The 18,734-nt window shown below is 39.0% G+C and overlaps 1 protein-coding gene across 1 annotated transcript in view; it reads right to left on the bottom strand.

The window, feature by feature from the left end:
* Positions 1-18,734, bottom strand: part of LOC124552576 (aminopeptidase N-like) — a 330,325-nt gene that overhangs the window by 56,885 nt on the left and 254,706 nt on the right. Inside the window, exons 11-12 of the mRNA XM_047126899.1 lie at positions 15,140-15,293; positions 3,082-3,163 (exon numbers count right to left, since the gene is read on the bottom strand). Coding sequence (XP_046982855.1) covers positions 3,082-3,163; positions 15,140-15,293 — 236 coding nt within the window. The remainder of the gene's footprint in view (positions 1-3,081; positions 3,164-15,139; positions 15,294-18,734) is intronic.

Below are 18,734 nucleotides of genomic sequence, written 5' to 3'. Positions count from 1 at the left end.
CATCAATCAACATGAACCACCTTTCCTTCCATTGCCCACTTCAATTATTTGTTCAACCTCCTAGGTGCTCTCCTTGTATACCGTACATTGAAATATTTTCTCTTCATTTTACCTAATTTCCTGTTCTGTCATTTAATGGCAGCCCTGGATGCCCACTCACAAGTCCTGACCACTCGACCTCCTGCAAGTTCTCATCGTAAGCCAAATTCAACAACTTCTTCCTCCTTCCCTGGCCATGTACACTGATGTTAACAACTATGCTGATGCCCACGTATTCCTCACTGAATAAATTCAAAACTGCGTGCAGGGCTTCCTGTGAGTTAGCCATAACAACAAAATGATCTGTGTACAAGAGTTTGTTGAAAGAAGCAGTAACTAACTCTCTCAGTCAGAACCCTTATAGTCTAATTTAAACTAGTTGTCACTCGACTGTCAGCGAGCTGCATGACTCTCGCCATCAGTACACCAGTTGTGAGTCACCTGCTGTTGGCTTCAACTGTGTCGTCCTTCTGTTGCCCTACCTGAAGCATTGTTCCAGCCAGTAGTGAGAGATGTGGGCGACGTTTAACTTCATGTGCCTAGCAATGTGGTCTCACAAGTGGGTCAGATCAAGGCTGCGCACTCCTTGGAATTGTTCAAAAACTATTGGATATTGTGTGATTATGTACAATCATCAGTCACGCGATTTGTGTGTTGAATCTGCAAGTAGAAACTCATGAAAGGAGAATCAGGTGCGTCATCTACATTGAAGACACCTGGGAAAAAGAAGCAACTTGAGAAGAGGGTCACATATCTCTACTCTTTTCAGGAAGATGTGATTAAATGTCGTATATATGCATATTATTTTCAGAAGGAGAATCCAACACTTAAAAAGCTTACATGCTACACTTGTAGCAGTGGACGATTTCAGGGTAGTAAATTGTCCTTTTACAAGTCATGAAAAAGCTAGGATTCCACTGTATATCCATTTCTGGCCACAAGTTTTCAATGGAACACCAAGGTATTGCAGCCTGATGATGCCACTTTCTTAGTGGGGACAAACTTTGATGATGATATTTGGCTTGATGAAATGTGGGAATGTGGGACACAGTTTAAAAAAGACTGGACAAATGATACCATCAGCCGTAGTACAGCAGCTCTCGTTAGTAGAGGAAAAAGAATAATTGTAGCACATGCCAAAACTTCAAAAGGTTTCATTTCTACTTCTCTGCCATTATTCATTTCAATCAGGACCTCCGAATACTACAAAGAGATGAATCAATATCTTTGTGAAATGGCTGAAAGGCACTGTGCCAAAACTTAGAGAAATTTAAGATATGGTCTGACAGTGAGTTGACAAGGGCAGTATTATTAGAACTTGTCACAGAACAAGCCAAAGAATCCAGTTTACATTGTGGATAGAACAGCAAAAAAAAATATGGACATATAAATGCTCCAATTGTCCCCTACCATTGCCACTTTAACGTGACAGAACTGATTTGAGCTTGGGTTAAACATCACATTGCTGCAGAAAAGAGAAAAATTATTTTGACCAAAGTGGAATGTCTTTTGAAGGAGGCAATTGAAAAGCAAAACCAGAAAACTAGCAAAAGCAGTGGACCATGTGAAAGTGACACAGGAACCAGAAGAATGAAGGTGCATTACAACAGTGCTTCAAAGAGTTGATAGTATCTTATTTATATAAATGCAATGCAGTATGAAAATTTTGAAGGATTAGTTACTAAGCAAACTATTTTGGTATAAGGCGTGATAAGTTTGAAGCTGTTTACAAAAAGGAAAATTTAATCTGTTTCAAAAAAAATGAATTTAACTCTTTCCCTACTTAAAATTAAGAACAGATTTTTGACATGCTGAAAGACAACAAAGAGCTCTAATCTCATATGTGAATTTGAGATTTCTTATTTATATTTTGTGGAAGATACAGATTTAAAGTGATTTTCTATCTCCCTCCCCCCCCCCCCCCCCCCCCCCCCCCCTGTGAGCAATGCAGAGTGACAGCTGCCTGCTTACTGTACTCGATGTGATAATGCAGCAACTTTGGTACTTAAATGTCAAGGGACAACTAGTTTGAATCAGTCTGTGGTCTAAAAAGACTGAAAATTCTGCTGGTAGTTCTCCTTGAACAAGGTGAAGTAAACTTCCAACAAATATTTAAAATATAAAATTGTATCGTCATTCTCATTTAAAATATCATAGGAACAATTGAATCTTCTTTCTCAATTCCTGTTTTGCTTTCAAAAGCAACTCTGGGTTGACTGTAATTTCTATGATGATGGAGCTCATGTTATTGGACAGTAGGTGAAGTATTTGTACATATTTTTCGCAGCATCCAGATGAGGCTAAGACCCCAAAGATATTTAAAGTTCAGTCCTAACAACTTGATAACATTAATATATATTTTGAACGCTGCACTGAAAGGAATCTAAATGTTGTTATAACTTCTTTATTAAGTTATTTATGTTGCTTTATTGCAAATATAATTGGTTTTAGACTTTATTTGACTATGCATTTCAAATTGTAGACAAGTTTGAGTAAATAGAAACAAAATGGAATATATATATTGCAACTTCTCACTTCTCAAGAATGGCTATCAGTTCAAAACCACAACTACATCTAGTCAATGCTCGTATCAAACCCATCTCATCAGTTCAAGTAAGAATTGGTAGTAACATTTGCAACTTACATACATAAAGAGACTTAAAACTGTATGAAAACTGGGAGGGTGAAATAGAAGTAATAAAAGAGAAAGTAAGAAATGACTACTTCCAAGGCTCAGTTAAGGTGAAAACTTAGCAGAAAAGCTTCAAGGGAAATGCTTCATTGGTGTGAGCGCGTAACACACTGTAAACCCAACCCTACGGCAAGAACAGTATTTCAAATAAAAGAACTGGAAAAGAGGCCCAGGGCACAACCAAATACATAGATTAGGATCATACAGGACGACACAGAAACAATAGGACTGTGCCCTGAAATGATGTATATATACTAGGAGGGCCCACACCAACAGACATCAGGAATAAGCCACAGAAGACCAAGTTTCATAAATAAAGTGATGGAGTCCATGATGATTTTTATACTCACCATTTGTCTATATAGATTACCATTCCTTTCCTGAACATAGGTTCTGTTAGACTGTGATTTAGCATCCGAATAAGGCAGGCACCTGCAAAATTAATACACAATCACAATTTGCTTTTTAAAATGTGGCAGATAGCAATTTTCAGAATTATTCACATTCCTTAATTTACACTGATATCTTTGTTTTGTGTACCAATAGAGTTACCATAATAGAATAGACAGGTAAAGAAGCTACAACCAGAAAGAAGTACAGGTATGTGAGATATATCCTACATTCATCCACCACTAGAAGAATAAGTAGAATAAACAATTTTAAGAACACATAAAGATACGACTATGTGAAAAAGTTTACAGAGGATGTTACATGTTCTAGTGAGTGCAGATGGAAAGATGAGCACAAATAGTAAGACAAACACAGTCAGATTGAAAGATTTATCTCCTAAACAAAAAAATCCTACAAGTATTTTGGCATTTACTTAGAAGTACAATAGAACCAGAGTACATAATTTCCTTTGGAGAAGCAGTGGTCCACTACACAGCTGGCCTCCTCTGTCATTCCATCATTTTCCTTCCTTTGCTTCTCTGGTTCGCCCCCGGTTCATCTTGCCATTGTTGAACTTTAGATCAGAAAATTTCTCTGTTCTGGATATCTTCTTGCATAATTCCAGCCAATTTTAAACAGTTTTTTTAATCACCAATCAATTTCATGGTATCTGCATTTACTTTATTCCTGTTTTCATGAAACTGAGGTAACAGTCTTTTAAAGTCAATATAATTTTATACTCTCGAAAATTCCCTGATGTCTTTGAAATCCACAATTTTTGTCCCAGTTTCTGATATGGGAGATAAACATGATCCTGACAGTTACGATCCAATATCCCTTATTCCTGTAATATTGTTTTGTGCCAACTTTGTACAAGGTAGCAAACCATTAAAATTTTCTGAGTCCCAGAATAAAGCTACTTTGCTTATATTATGGTGGTACTGACACATGGTGGGTGCAAAGAATAACACTGAGAGTGGGTCGGTCAGGTGAGAAAACTCCATCGGCACTTCTGGCGTGCCAGACAATGGACCACAGCAGAGCAGCCAGACAGTACCGCATCATCTTCATCTTCATTACATAATGAAAGAAATTCTATAGCTAATGCAACAAAGTGTACCAAGAGCTTTTGCAAACCAGGCCTATACTACAACAAACCCATCCTATACTATAACAAACTCATTAAAGAAGCAGAGTGACAACAGCTGATACCTACACAATAGCAAGATCTATGTGTTCATGACAAGTGACATTGGGAAAATATTAGCTGCTACTTCACTTCATAAATACTCCAGCATATCAGCTCACACGACATATCAATTGATGGCATACATAACAATCGCACTCCACAGTAAAGTGACGTCTGGCACAAGTCTGTTGTAGATTTACTGCACACTACTGAGCAATGACAGCCAGTACTGGGAGAGATGGCTACCTTACTATAATCACCAGTCGCACAGTTCAACACCACAGCCTGCCATTGTCGTAAGTGAGTGGATATGGGGGGAGGGGGTGTCCTCCCTATTGTCCCGTGTCAGGACACCAGCTACCCTGTTACTTCGGTGGGCTGACCAGGGCCTGCCTGAACAGCAGGCCGAGATCGTCATAATATGAGGCTACATGACAACCGTCACTGTGATTCGACAGATGAAGAAGAACAGCGGTGAGTGGTAGGGGAAGAGCACCTCTGAAATTGGTGTGTTAAGTCAAACACAAGTGCCACATTCACTCACCCCTGTGGCAATGCAGTACAGCCAGCACTGCAGGCACTACAGTGACAAACACTGTAGCAACAGCCGGCCAAGAATGGTGCATCCAGCATCAGCCACCTCGAGAGGGCTGAACACTGCAAATCCTCGAGTGGTAATGACAGCCAATGTCAACAGTGAGTCAAGAATCCAAGCAGACTGGGAAAGTGCTACTGACACAGAATCATCTCTATTGCCACCTCTTGCAAAACTGGTGTCAGGAAGTGTTCATGCTTCTGACACTTGCAGCACTGGCATCACAAGTGTTTCATACTGGAGCTACACCAGCAGTTACAACAACTGTGGGGTGAGTCACTGAAAAGCTTTGTTACTCTACTCACACTAGTATGTTACGGTTGTGATCATGTCCACAACAGAACATATGGAGTTTAGAGTCACTCATGCAAAGCCTTGTGAACCCACAGGTGTATCTGAATTTAAGGGGAGTTATTCAGTACCGGTAGACTGTAAAATTTGTAATTTGTCTGGCTTCAGTGCACCTCATGATATGTTTATCCCTGTGAATTGCACTTGTGAGAAGTAGAGTCGTGCAAAAGAGTACTGTGTTAAGTGTTGTTGGGTGTCAATGAAATGAAAAAGTAAGTAATTTAGTATGAAATGAAGTAGTAATTTTTAGTATTGTGTGTGATATAAAAGGCTTACTGTGACAGGAAAGGAACTTGCAAAAATTTGGCAAATGCAAAAATTTGGCACAAGCATGAACGATTACAGCGGACATGGTATCATCTCTGACAGAGCAGGTTAAATTATTAAAGGAACAGAATGAGCAAATGGCTCAGCAGTTGCATGGTCAAACAGGAGATCCTTCACAATCAGATCCTCATGAAGTTGAAACAATACTGGCAGTATCTTCCCAATCCATGGATCCTGTATCCACTAGTCTTATTTCCATTTTTTATGGCAAAACATCGGAGGATGCTACCGTTTTTATTCAGGATGTGTTATTCTCAGCCAGTTGCATAACTGGTCCGAACAAACATCATTGTAGATGGCCAGACTGCGCTTGTAGGGCAAGGCTAAGATATACATCATTTACCATGAGGTTTTGAGTAAAGTAACCACATTTACAGAGTCAGCAAATGGCTTAAAACAATGGTACATAAAGAAAACAGTGCTTGTTTCTTTCAAGAGAAGTTAAATAATTTTAGAAAATTCTAAATGTCAGACAGGATACGCAAGTTGAACATTCAAACTTACGAGACAAACAGGATGCTGACGCAGTTTCATTGAAAGAAGCTGAGGACAAGGTGAGTAGATGTGTTCCAAAGGAAGATTTCTCAATAATTTTCTTGCAGAGTGAGAATGGGAAGTCCAGAAGACTAAGCAGCAGTGCTGCGTGTAGCCACTTACCTTGTAAGAGAGAGATGGTGCTACTAAGTCTCAGACCGATCAGAAAAGGTTTGTGTCAAACAAAACCGGTCGGAGTGGCCGTGCCGTTCTAGGAGCTACAGTCTGGAACCGAGTGACCGCTACGGTCGCAGGTTCGAATCTTGCCTCGGGCATGGATGTGTGTGATGTCCTTAGGTTAGTTAGGTTTAATTAGTTCTAAGTCCTAGGCGACTGATGACCTCAGAAGTTAAGTTGCATAGTGCTCAGACCCATTTGAACCATTTGTGTCAAACAAAGAATGTTATCAGTGTGGAAGAAAGAATCATTTAAAAACACAGTGTTGCCAACCACAGTATTTTGTCAGCAGGTTGGTCATAAGGCACAGGAGTGAAGATCAAAGAAACATGGGAAAAGAAGTTATTAAATGACAATGGGAATCTTCCTACCATCAAAAAGTATTCCCATTAAATAGTAGTGAATTGAAAGTGTACATAGTGACAGACTGTTGGGGCTTGTTTGAAAGGGAAACAATATGAATGTTTGTAGATGTAGGGACACACACATCAGTTGTCAGTTTGGATATCATGAATAAGAGCAGACTACAAGAACCAAAGTAATGGTTGCACGCTATAACCAGTGGTGCAGTTGATTCAATTAGGACACAGCTGGGGTTTAGGATGGGGAACACAAGGTTTCATGAGCAAATGGAAATGTTTCCAACTGTGAGACAAGGTATTGCTGTGATGCTTGGGTTCCTGGTTAGGCACTGTGCTAGAATCAACCTTTACAAACAGACGGTTGAACTCAAAAGTAAATTATTTGCATTGGGTACAACAGCTGCAAGTGTTTCTATATTGTAAGATGCACAATTGCAAAAGTGGCATGAAAGAAACTGAAATGCAGGAACAACACCTGAGTTTCAGAGAGCGTTTTAAAATTTATAAGATGTATTAACTTTAGATCCAATGAATGGTGGAGGTTCATGTATCTATGTAAAAAAAGGTATGTCATTTAAAGTAAGGTATGATCTTTTAGATCTGGGTGAGGACAAACATTTCGAACTTTCCGCTGTTGAAATAATAGGACCTGGCATAGCAAAAAAATTAGTCATATTTTGTGTGTACCGCTCTCCTAGTGGAGACATTGATATATTCTCCTCAAACCTGAATCAAAGCTTAGACAAGGTTTCTGGACCAAAAGCAAATGTAATTATCTGTGGTGACTTAAACATTAATATGATGAAGCCTGATAAGGCTAGCAACATATATGTGAATATTCTAAGCTGTTATGGAATATCCTCCCTTGTTAATTGTCCAACTAGAATAATGAAAGAATCCTCCTCTTCTATAGATCATGTAGCTACAGATATTGATAGTAAAAAATGTCATATTGTTGTCCAAAACCTGGGCCTAGCAGACCACCTCTGCCAGATCTTAAAAACTAACATTCATGTAGAAACTCCTCCTAAACTTTGTACATACAAAAGAATGATTTCCAAATCAGCCCTGCATCAGTTTAAATCCCAGCTAGAATATGAAGATTGGAGGGAAGTCTATGCAGCAACCAATGCAAATCAGAAATTTATCAAGTTCATGTCAATTTTTAAACTCAGATTTGAAGAGATGTTTCCCAAAACTCTTTATCAAATTAAAACTACAAAGAGAAATCAGTGGGTGACTACAGGTATCAAAAAATCCTCAGAAACTCTTAGATATCTCAACTCCATAAAAAATAATCAATCTAACCCAGAAGTTCTGCAATCCTACAAAAAATACAGGAAAATTTACAGAAAGGTGTTGCTAGCCGCAAAAAAACTTTCAAACAACAAAATATTACTTGAAGCTGAAAACAAGAGCAAAGCAGCCTGGAACATTGTCAAACAGGAAACATCTAACTCTGCTAAAAAGGACCTCAATTCACATATTAAAAACAAAGATGTACCAGTAGGTAACCCTAAAAAATTAGCTGATTTTGTAAACTCATATTTCAGTAGTATTGCAAAAAAATTACAGCAGAAATTTCCAGATACGTATGATTTACCTACTCAGAACCGGCCAACAAACTCAATGGTGCTCTTGCCAACTACAGAAAGGGAAGTGGCACTAGTAGTACACCAACTAAAAAACAAAACTTCAGTAGGACTTGATGAAATCCCAGTCTGCATAATTTAAGATTGTATAGACTCTATAAAGGGCCCATTAACAGACATAATTAATGAATCTTTCGAATCTGGATACTTTCCGGAGTACCTAAAACAAGCAAAAGTTATACCTATCCTTAAAAACGGAAGCACTGGACAAAGGTGAAAATGTAAGTGGTATCTTTTTAGACTTGTCCAAGGCCTTTGATACAGTTGACCACAAAATCTTACTTCATAAATTAGGGCAAATAGGAATGAGAGGTGTGACAAAGAAGTGGTTCAAATCATACTTGGAAAACAGAGTTCAACGAGTTGAGATATCACAAGTTTCAAACAATTCCCTTATAAAACACCTGTCTGACCCAGAAAATGTGAATATAGGCGTCCCACAGGGAAGTGTATTAGGCCCAATATTGTTTCTTATATACATTAACGACTTCCCACAAAGTATCAGACATGGCGAAAAAATAGTTTTTGCTGATGACAGCAACATAGTAATAACAGGTGAAAATCCAACACAACTGTCAGAAAGAGCAAACGAGGCTCTCAATGATGTCCACAACTGGTCATTAAAAAGTAAAGTAACCCTAAATGTAAAGAAAACTAACTATATTAACTTCCAATTGAACAAAAAACACAATGCCACTAGAATAAAAGTTAATAATAATGAATTAGAATGTGTAACAAGTACCAAATTCTTAGGGATGAATGTAGACAGCCAACTGAAATGGACAAACCATGTCAACATTTTGGCAAAGAAATTATCCACAGCATGCTATGCTCTTAGAATCCTTGCACCGGTGTGCAATAATACCTGTCTTAAAATAACATATTATGGATATCTACACTCAGTCCTCAGCTATGGGATCATGTTTTGGGGAACAAGTGCCAGTAACATACAAACTGTGTTCAAAGTACAAAAAAGAGCCATAAGGATAATAACAAATAGCAACAACAGGGCCCACTGTCTAGAATTATTTAGAAAGCTAGGAATTCTAACTGTTTCTTGTGAGTATATCTTTCAGAACATAATGTTCATTAAGAAAAATCTCAGCATGTACAACACAAACAGCCTAATACATGACCATGAAACAAGAGCTTGTCACCACCTCCATCTAGATAGAAAGAACAAGGCAAAGACGCAAAAAAGTATATTTTACAATGGGATAAAACTGTACAACAAATTACCACAAGACATTAAAGAAATAAATGAGCCTCTCACTTTCAGACAAAAGCTTAAAACTTTTTTAGTAAGTAAAAGTTGTTATACTGTAAAAGAATATTTAACATAGATTTAGATTATTAGCAACATATGACATTATCACCAAAATATTATGTAATTATAAATATGTGTATGACTAGTTATAAAAACTACACAAAATATGAGAAACCTGTTTAATTGTAAATGTAAATGTGTGCTCATGTGTTGTAATCTGACGAAATCCATACAATATTTATTGTTCCACGGATGAATAAATAAATAAATAAATCCAGATTTTGATTTTTCCAGATTTCATGAAAGAATTCATATTGTCATGTGATGCCAATAGGTACAGCTTTAGGAGCAGTTTTGGAGCAAATCACAGATTAGAAAGAACACTCAATCGCATATGCATCTTGTCAGCTTAATAAGGCCAAGCAAAATTATTATACCACTGAAAAGGAGATGTTGGCATAAACGTATGGTACTTCTTACTTTAGGTGTTATCCATACGGATGCAAGTTTGTAATGATTACTGATTGTGCAGCTTTGAAATGGCTACTGGCGCTATAGATTCTTCAAGTCGACTAATGAGATGGGCTTTGAAACTAAGTGAATTTCGATATGATGTAATCCATAAAGCACATGTTGAACACATAAATGCTGACACTCTTGAAAGGAAGACTGGGGCATTGCAAGTCTCTGGGTTTCATCTGAAAATTCTGAAGAAAGTGCAAGCAAGTGATAAAGAGTGTCTGGTGCATCGAAAATAATGACAGCTTGCTATAAAAGATGGGATATTGTGTACATTAACCAAGCATGGACCACATGTTTCAGTTCTAGCAACTTTGCAAACAGAAGTACTACGGTAAGCAAAAGATCACAGTTCACTATGATGATCATGATCGTGTTATAAGGTCATGGGGGTAAGAGAACAAGGGATAGAAGAGTGGCGTAAAGATTCTGGTGGAGAAAAAGATGTGTTGGTATTCAACAGTGTGTCCTTTCCACCGATGGGCAAATGGTCACACAGAAAGAGTTTGTAAGGCTATACCAAAGATGCTAAGCCATTATGTGAATTCTCAACAGCTAGACTGGGATGTACGAGGTGCATTCAAGTTCTAAGGCCTCCGATTTTTTTTCTCCAGACTCGAAAGAGATAAAAACATGTGCATTGTTTTAAAATGAGGCCGCGTTCATTGTCAATACGTCCCAGAGATGGCAGCACCGTACGGCAGATGGAAGTTTACCGCAAGCGGCGAGAATGAGAACTGTTTTAAATACTTAAAATGGCAACGTTCTCCTTACTTGAACAGCGTACAATCATTCATTTTCTGAATTTGCATGGTGTTGAAATTCATCGACAGTTGAAGGAGACATGTGGTGATAGAGTTATGGATGTGTCGAAAGTGCATTCATGGGTGCGACAGTTTAATGAAGGCAGAACATCGTGTGACAACAAACCGAAACAACCTCGAGCTCACACAAGCCGGTCTGACGACACGATCGAGAAAGTGGAGAGAATTGTTTTGGGGGATCACCGAATGACTGTTGAACAGATCGCCTCCAGAGCTGGCATTTCTGTGGGTTCTGTGCACACAATCCTGCATGACGCCCTGAAAATGCGAAAAATGTCATCCAGGTGGGCGCCACGAATGCTGACGGACGACAACATGGCTGCCCGTGTAGCATGTTGCCGAGCAATGTTGACGCGAAACGATAGCATGAATGGGACTTTCTTTCCGTCGGTTGTGACAATGGATGAGACGTGGATGCCATTTTTCAATCCAGAAACAAACAGCCAGTCAGCTCAATGGAAGCACACAGATTCACCGCCACCAAAAAAATTTCGGGTAACCGCCAGTGCTGAAAAAATGATGGTGTCCATGTTCTGGGACAGCGAGGGCGTAATCCTTACACATTGCATTCCGAAGGGCACTACGGTAACAGGTGCATCCTACGAGAATGTTTTGAAGAACAAATTCCTTCCTGCACTGCAACAAAAACGTCCGGGAAGGGCTGCGCGTGTGCTGTTTCACCAAGACAACGCACCCGCACATCGAACTAACGTTATGCAACAGTTTCTTCGTGATAACAACTTTGAAGTGATTCCTCATGCTCCCTACTCACCTGACCTGGCTCCTAGTGACTTTTGGCTTTTTCCAACGATGAAAGACACTCTCCGTGGCCGCACATTCACCAGCCGTGCTGCTATTGCCTCAGCAATTTTCCAGTGGTCAAAACAGACTCCTAAAGAAGCCTTCGCCGCTGCCATGGAATCATGGCGTCAGCGTTGTGAAAAATGTGTACGTCTGCAGAGCAATTACGTCGAGAAGTAACGCCAGTTTCATCGATTTTGGGTGAGTAGTTAATTAGAAAAAAAATCGGAGGCCTTAGAATTTGAATGCACCTCGTATAGTTAAATTTTGTAGTTAGTGCCTACAATTAAAAAACTTCTACAGCAACAAGTTTATCACCTTTGTATACAGATGCAAAATGCCATCTCCGTTTGATGCGATTCAACCAAAGTTGGGAAAAGAAGGTATTTGCAAAGACTCTAAAGGGGGTTCATGTTTATGAAATTAACCACTTCTAACTACGAACATTTACAGAATGTGACTGGCTTTGTGATGTCAAATCAAATCATGAAACCAGTCGTGTTCCTGTGAAAGTTCATATACGGCTGAAAGCAGTTTATTTCAGAAACATGAATTACCTTGGCTGTGGTTGTGCTCAACAGAAAGCTATTTCTAAAGTATGCTGGCAAAAGGTAAAATGGGCCAACATGAAAGTGCTAGAACATCTTTCAAGGGGCCAAAAACTCCTTTCCTCAAGTACCAGCAGAATTTCCAAGTACTAGAACTAAGAAGCAAAGGAGTAAGGAAATACTGCAGAATAGAGCTCATGGGTTGAGACCAAGGAACATGTGGTCGGAAGTATACAGTGGGTAACAGTATGATTTTTTCTTTGTAATTTTTTCAAAATTCATGTAGTGTACTCAGGAATGTAAGTATTTTTTGTGGTATTCCCACTTTTTTTCAAACGTGGGAGGGGTACATGTAAATGATTTTCTCTAAGTGATGGTGAGGTTGGTGCTTAGATGGAGTTTAGCGTTTGTTATGATCTTGCCCCTCTTTGGAGCAGAAGGGACTGTCAACCTGCCTTAGCGGAACAGGGTTTTGTTTGCACAGCAGCCGAACAGAGTCTTCTCGAATCAGATGCTTGCTGATCTTTGTAATCTGGGAGGTAAGGAATGAAGTGAGAAGGTTGCAAGGTATATTCTTAGAACTGCTAAAGAAAGAAAAACAGGGCAATACAATACAGGATATATAGACTGAATATTATGGACTTAAATTTTGCTATGATAAGTTGAGAGAGCAGTTGGAGCAAGTAACTGCTACAACCCCATATTCTCTAGTACGGACAAAGAGAGGATGGCTGAATGCGAATGGAACACCATTAAACACTGTTTTGGCACAGCAGATAATGATGATCTTTCAAGTTTTTATTAATACACCAGCTCAAGTGCAAGAAGTAGTAAGGCATACAAAAATAGCAGTGGATTGGTATATGACACAAATTTTGGGTATGGAGCAAGGACTGTTAAATATAAGTAAAACTCTGAATGGAACCTAACTGTTTTAGATATCCTATATAAAGTTTTATAACGAACTACCCCTTGCAGTGAAAGGCCTACCATACAATTCCCTTGAGAAGTATACAAAGGACTTCTTAATCAACAGCTATTTTTATGAGGTAGAAAAATTCTACAGGGTGAGCACAAAGTCTTGCTCTGATTATTAAAATTTATAACAGAATAACCGTTTGACATAATAAGTTACATTTGATGCCCTTACATAGTTTAGTGTAACAGCTTTTTTTAAGACCACTTATGTTAGTAAACCTCATCGTGTGCTCCCTTGGTAGCTCGGAGAATGTCGAGGTGGTATTCCAGTTCCCGTCAGGTGTTTTGTAACTTGTGTTCTCTCACAGTACCCACAGCAGCTTGTATCCTAGCCTGCAGTTCATCAATGTCAGTAACTGGTGTGATGAAGACTCTGTCCTTGATACAGCCCCAGAAAAAAGAGTCAACGGGTTTAATGTCTGGAGAGCAGGGTGGCCAGGGTGTTGGATCGTTCCTTCCAATCCACCGATCTGGACATTACTCCGCTCTCCAGAAAATTACACCCCTTGACTGTTTATTCTGGGGCTATATCAAGGACACAGTCTTCGTCACACCAGTTGCTGACGTTGACAAACTGTAGGCTAGGATACAAGTTGCTGCGGGTACTGTGACAGAACACGTTACGAAACACCTGGCGGGAACTGGAATACCGCCTCGACATTCTCTGAGCTACCAAGGGAGCACACGTTAAGGTTTACTAACGTACGTGGTCTTAAAAAAACCTAGTAATACCAATCTATGTACCGGTATCAAATGTACATTATTATGTCAAATGGTTATTCTGTAATAAATTATTATAATCAGGGCAAGACTTTGTGCTCACCCTGTGTAATAATGTGGTCTCCTAAACCTACCATGTAAATTTTAATGTGAAATATAATTGTAAAGAGTAATTTTAATATAAAATCTTATAACTGTATACATATCAAAACCAGTATCATGTACATCATCAGTGGTTGATGAACAACTATGAAATATGATATACCAATGCAAATTTTACCCACTTTTATAATGACTTTATCATCATCATCGTCGTCATAATTGACTAAAACTCTATGCAATGCAGTTCACTGAGTATAAGATTTCCCAATTAGCATCTTGCTTTCTTAACATTTGCTCAAATGACTTCATTTGTAGGCATCAGATCGTCCAAAATTATCAAGCCTGCCAATGGTTCAGAAGCAACTTAAAAGACTGGAGCCCCAAATGCCTCCTCATGAAATATCTTGCATAGCTCTAAAGTCCTGTAGAAGGAATGTGAACACTGTATATGCACTTTCAAGAAGAAGAAATGGAACTTCAACTTTGTGATATTATTTTATCTTGTTTCAAACCTTATCCATGTACATTCTGTTAAAACTCAGCACTTCACAAGCATGTATACCACTTACCACATGATATTGTTACACATGTGGTCCATTGTAGCTATTATATATTATCAATCCCACAGAGTAAATTGCAAATAATGTGTTTAGTAGGATCATTTACTGAAAACTCTTCCACAAAAGGATTTTTATCCAAAAACTAGTAGTTTAGTCAATGCAAAAAGTTACACATTCACCTATGTTCTTGAACTAAATACTGTTTCCTGCTATGTGAGATCATCTGAAAATGATTAGCATGCAGCTATGTTTAAATACCAATTAACTTAAAATTCTCTAAACTGACTCATTCTTTGTAATTTCAACATATTATTCAATGTGAACCATGGAACATGCAACTAATTGAACTATACATGAGAAATCACCTCCACTAAAACTTCGACAAATGTTAATAGTTGTGGTATTGAGCGTCTCCACGCATTGTGGCCGAGCCACGAGCTCAGATACGATAATGTGAAATAAAGGAAGCAGGGAAACTTGGGCCTGCCTGTGACAAGTGACTGCTTACTGACCTTTGGTGTAGGAGATTTCATCAAAAGCTTGAAGTATCTGAGCAGCAGACCCGACTGCATTGGACACAGGGTGTGTCGACTGCATGCTGTCTACAGACATGACATCGTGCATGTCATTCACAAATTTGTCTATCATTTCCCATGTTGGTTCAATCTGTAAGAACAAGTACATCAACCATTTTCTAAAAATTCATGAGTTAAGACTACAATACATGCAAAACAAATAAATCACATATCTGGAATGATGGACTGCCGTATTACCCCAAGGACCACACCGTGTTAAATGAAGGTTGTTTTCAATAAATAAAATAACGGAGGCAGTTAAAAAAATATAATAAAAGAAGCAATAAGGTGAGCAAGTCACTGAACGAGAAGTAAGGACATATCTCAATCAAAACAAACACCAAAGAAATCAGGAATATCAGTGAACAAAATATTAACATCCTTAGAACAATATTAAGCAGGGAAACCAGGAATGAAGCCCTACAGATGCAGAATGTAAATGAAAAATAGCATTAATTCATTACAACAATTAAACACCATATTAATGTAGCATTCCCAAAAGTAGAGAGACAAGAAAAGAGCAGGATCAGACAAAGTGGATTGTCAGTGAAATAATGAACTGCAAAGGAAGCTGCAGGATCTGAGATGGAGTGGTGAAGCTGAAAATTATAAAATGCTACAAAAGAAGTACAGAAAAATAATATGAGGCAAAGTCAAGAGCAATTAATGCTACCATAATGAACTCAAGGAACATGACGAAGGCAGCTTGGAACACAATTAATGATGAAAGACAGGAAGAGCTGGATCAGACAAAGAAACAGATCTCAGGTCAATGAAAATAAACAACACAGTGGTTACAGATGGTAAAATAGCTAACATACTCCATGATAACTATACACATGTGGTGGAGAACTTAGAACTGAAAAGAAATAGTCCGCAAAAGAAGGCCACTAAGTTAACACAAATATCAAACCATGTTCTTTAAACCAGTCACAGAAAATGAACTGAGGAAAAATGTAACTGCAACCAAGACGGTCGTGGGGTAGCAATGATGGAAGGTGCGGCAGGACCCGCGGAGAGGACCGCAAACAACACAACAGAAGAGGACGGACAAGACCAACGTAGGACGGAACGAATACAACAAGACCGAACAACACAGTCACAAGGAAACAAACTCGTACACGAACCAGGAAGTAAGCAGTCTAGTGCAAAGCGAGGTGTAAACCGATGTAAGCGAGATTAGACTGACTGGCTGAGCAAGTGGACGGCGTTTAAATACGCTATCGGGGGTGCCGCTATTGGCCGCTGGGACCACGTGTTTCACTGTGGCGCCCCCACACTAAAAGTGGACCAGGAGGAAAGCGGGCCAGGAGGCACGCGCCGCCATAGCTTACGGCACTATGGTACAGAGACCTCTATGGGTCTTCGACGTCCATGACGTCTGGCGTGGATTAAAATTCCGCGGCGTGCGGTACCAGAGAAAACTACACAGAAACTGAAGTCCAAGAAATCAGCTGGTGGTGACAAAATATCGAATCATGCGATAAAGCAAGTAATTGGGCAAAGAACCTCACCCCTGATGGACATGGCAAACAGCTCTCTCAGAGATGGAATTTTTCCAGAAAAACTGAAGATAAGGAGGATGGTACCGGTGTCCAAGGAAGCGGGTAAGGACGACACCAATAACTACAGGCCAGTTTAACTGATGTCAGGTTTCTCAAAACTCCTGGAAATATTTATGTATTATAGATTAGTTGATTACCTGGGCAAATACAACATTCTCATACCATCACAGCATGCCTGCAGTATGGAATGCTCATGTGGGGAAACTCAAACATTCAAGAAATAAAAAGGATGTTCACATTACACAAAAAGTAGTCAGAATCATGTTAAAAAGAAAGATTTCTGAAACTTATAAACCTACACTCTATGTCACAAAAGATAGTGCAGAGTGGACTACAAATGCTAGTGTACACACCCACGACACACAGAGAAAGAATTACATATGAAGCACACCCCACCAACTAACAGTGCTTGAAAAAGCAGCCCAGTACTCAGGTATCAAATTACTATGAAGTCTGCCTAAAAAACGGTGTCACAATGTACATGACACTGAGTTTCCAGAGAACCTAAAAGACTATCTGGTGGAAAAGGAATTTTACAGTGTTGATGACAACTGCTTACATTGAATTTGTAAATATTGTTAATTATAAGAAATGATGTTACAATAGTTAGGAAGTATGTGATAATGTAGGTTTCTGTATTATTGACACGCCCCATACTACATGTACGTTCACTGTACACCATGTAATCCTACAGGACCAAATAAAATTCAATTCAGTAACATTTGTGTAATTGTGTGTATGAAATGATATGATGGACTTTGCTGTTACACATGATATTAACTTATTTACGATCTTAAATAATGTAATACATTTGTAAGTAAGGAACACAGTGCAGGCAAACACTATAGGCATATGCTATATCGATTACTCTTATAGTTGCAGGTATCACACACATCCCATTGTTTGTTTAAATTTGTCACAGGTGCTTGTAATTTATAATGATGACTAGTTTTGAACATAGTCTATCATTTACAAACCAGACCTGCAGTAAAAGTGCTTATCACAGCAAAATTTCACTGACATACTTGGGTAATGACCACACAATACATAATCATTCAACAGATATGGAGTTACCTGATTACTTGTGTGACACATTAACGTACAAAACTGCACTGAAAAAAGCACTTTCAAAGCAGGTTTGGTTTGGAAACAAATGACTATGTCTGGAACTAGTCACCAATATTAATTACACACAATTGTGGAAGAAATTTAAACAAAGAATTGTAAGATTCAAGTTCCTGGTGTTTCTCCAACAAAATGTTGAAACTACGAGGGTAATCCCAAACGTAAGGTCTCCTATTTTTATTTATATGTACAGAACTCTGTTTGTGTGGCAGTTGGTCACACTGTTATGACGAGTGCTTCATGCACTGTGTGTAAACATGTGCACAGCCATGCTGAAGCGCTCAGTCTTGGCTTGGCAGCCGTTGAGAATAGAGCTCCCATTGGATGTTACCGCCAAGTGCGAACTGCGCACAGGTATTCGGTTTCTGAACGCAAAGGGCACTGTGTCGATTGAAATCAATCACCAATTGACGGAAGTGTATGGTGAGTCATGCATGGATGTCAAAACTGTTAGTAAGTGATGTAGAGAATTTTCAGCTGCTCAGACTGAAATTCACAACAAACAAAGGAGCGGGAGACCATCAATTTCTGAGGAGACAGTGTTGAAGGTTGAGCAAAGCATGCGTGAAGATCGACGGATCACCCTGGATGATCTCTGCACGTTGGTTCCTGAGGTTTCCTGAAGCACTGCTCACAGAATTTTAACAGAAACATTGAACTACCGGAAGGTTTGCGCAAGATGGACACCACGCATGATGACTGAGGACCACATGCGGCAATGAGTTGATGCATTCCGCGCATTTCTTCACCGCCTTGCAGCCGAACAGGACAACTTTCTGGACTCAATTGTCATGGGTGACGAAACCTGGGCACACCATTTTACACCTGAGACCAAGCAACAA

The sequence above is a fragment of the Schistocerca americana genome, chromosome 10 (genome assembly GCF_021461395.2).
Source record: "Schistocerca americana isolate TAMUIC-IGC-003095 chromosome 10, iqSchAmer2.1, whole genome shotgun sequence".
NCBI lineage: Eukaryota > Metazoa > Arthropoda > Insecta > Orthoptera > Acrididae > Schistocerca > Schistocerca americana.
This window is presented reverse-complemented; position numbering and strand designations above follow the sequence as displayed.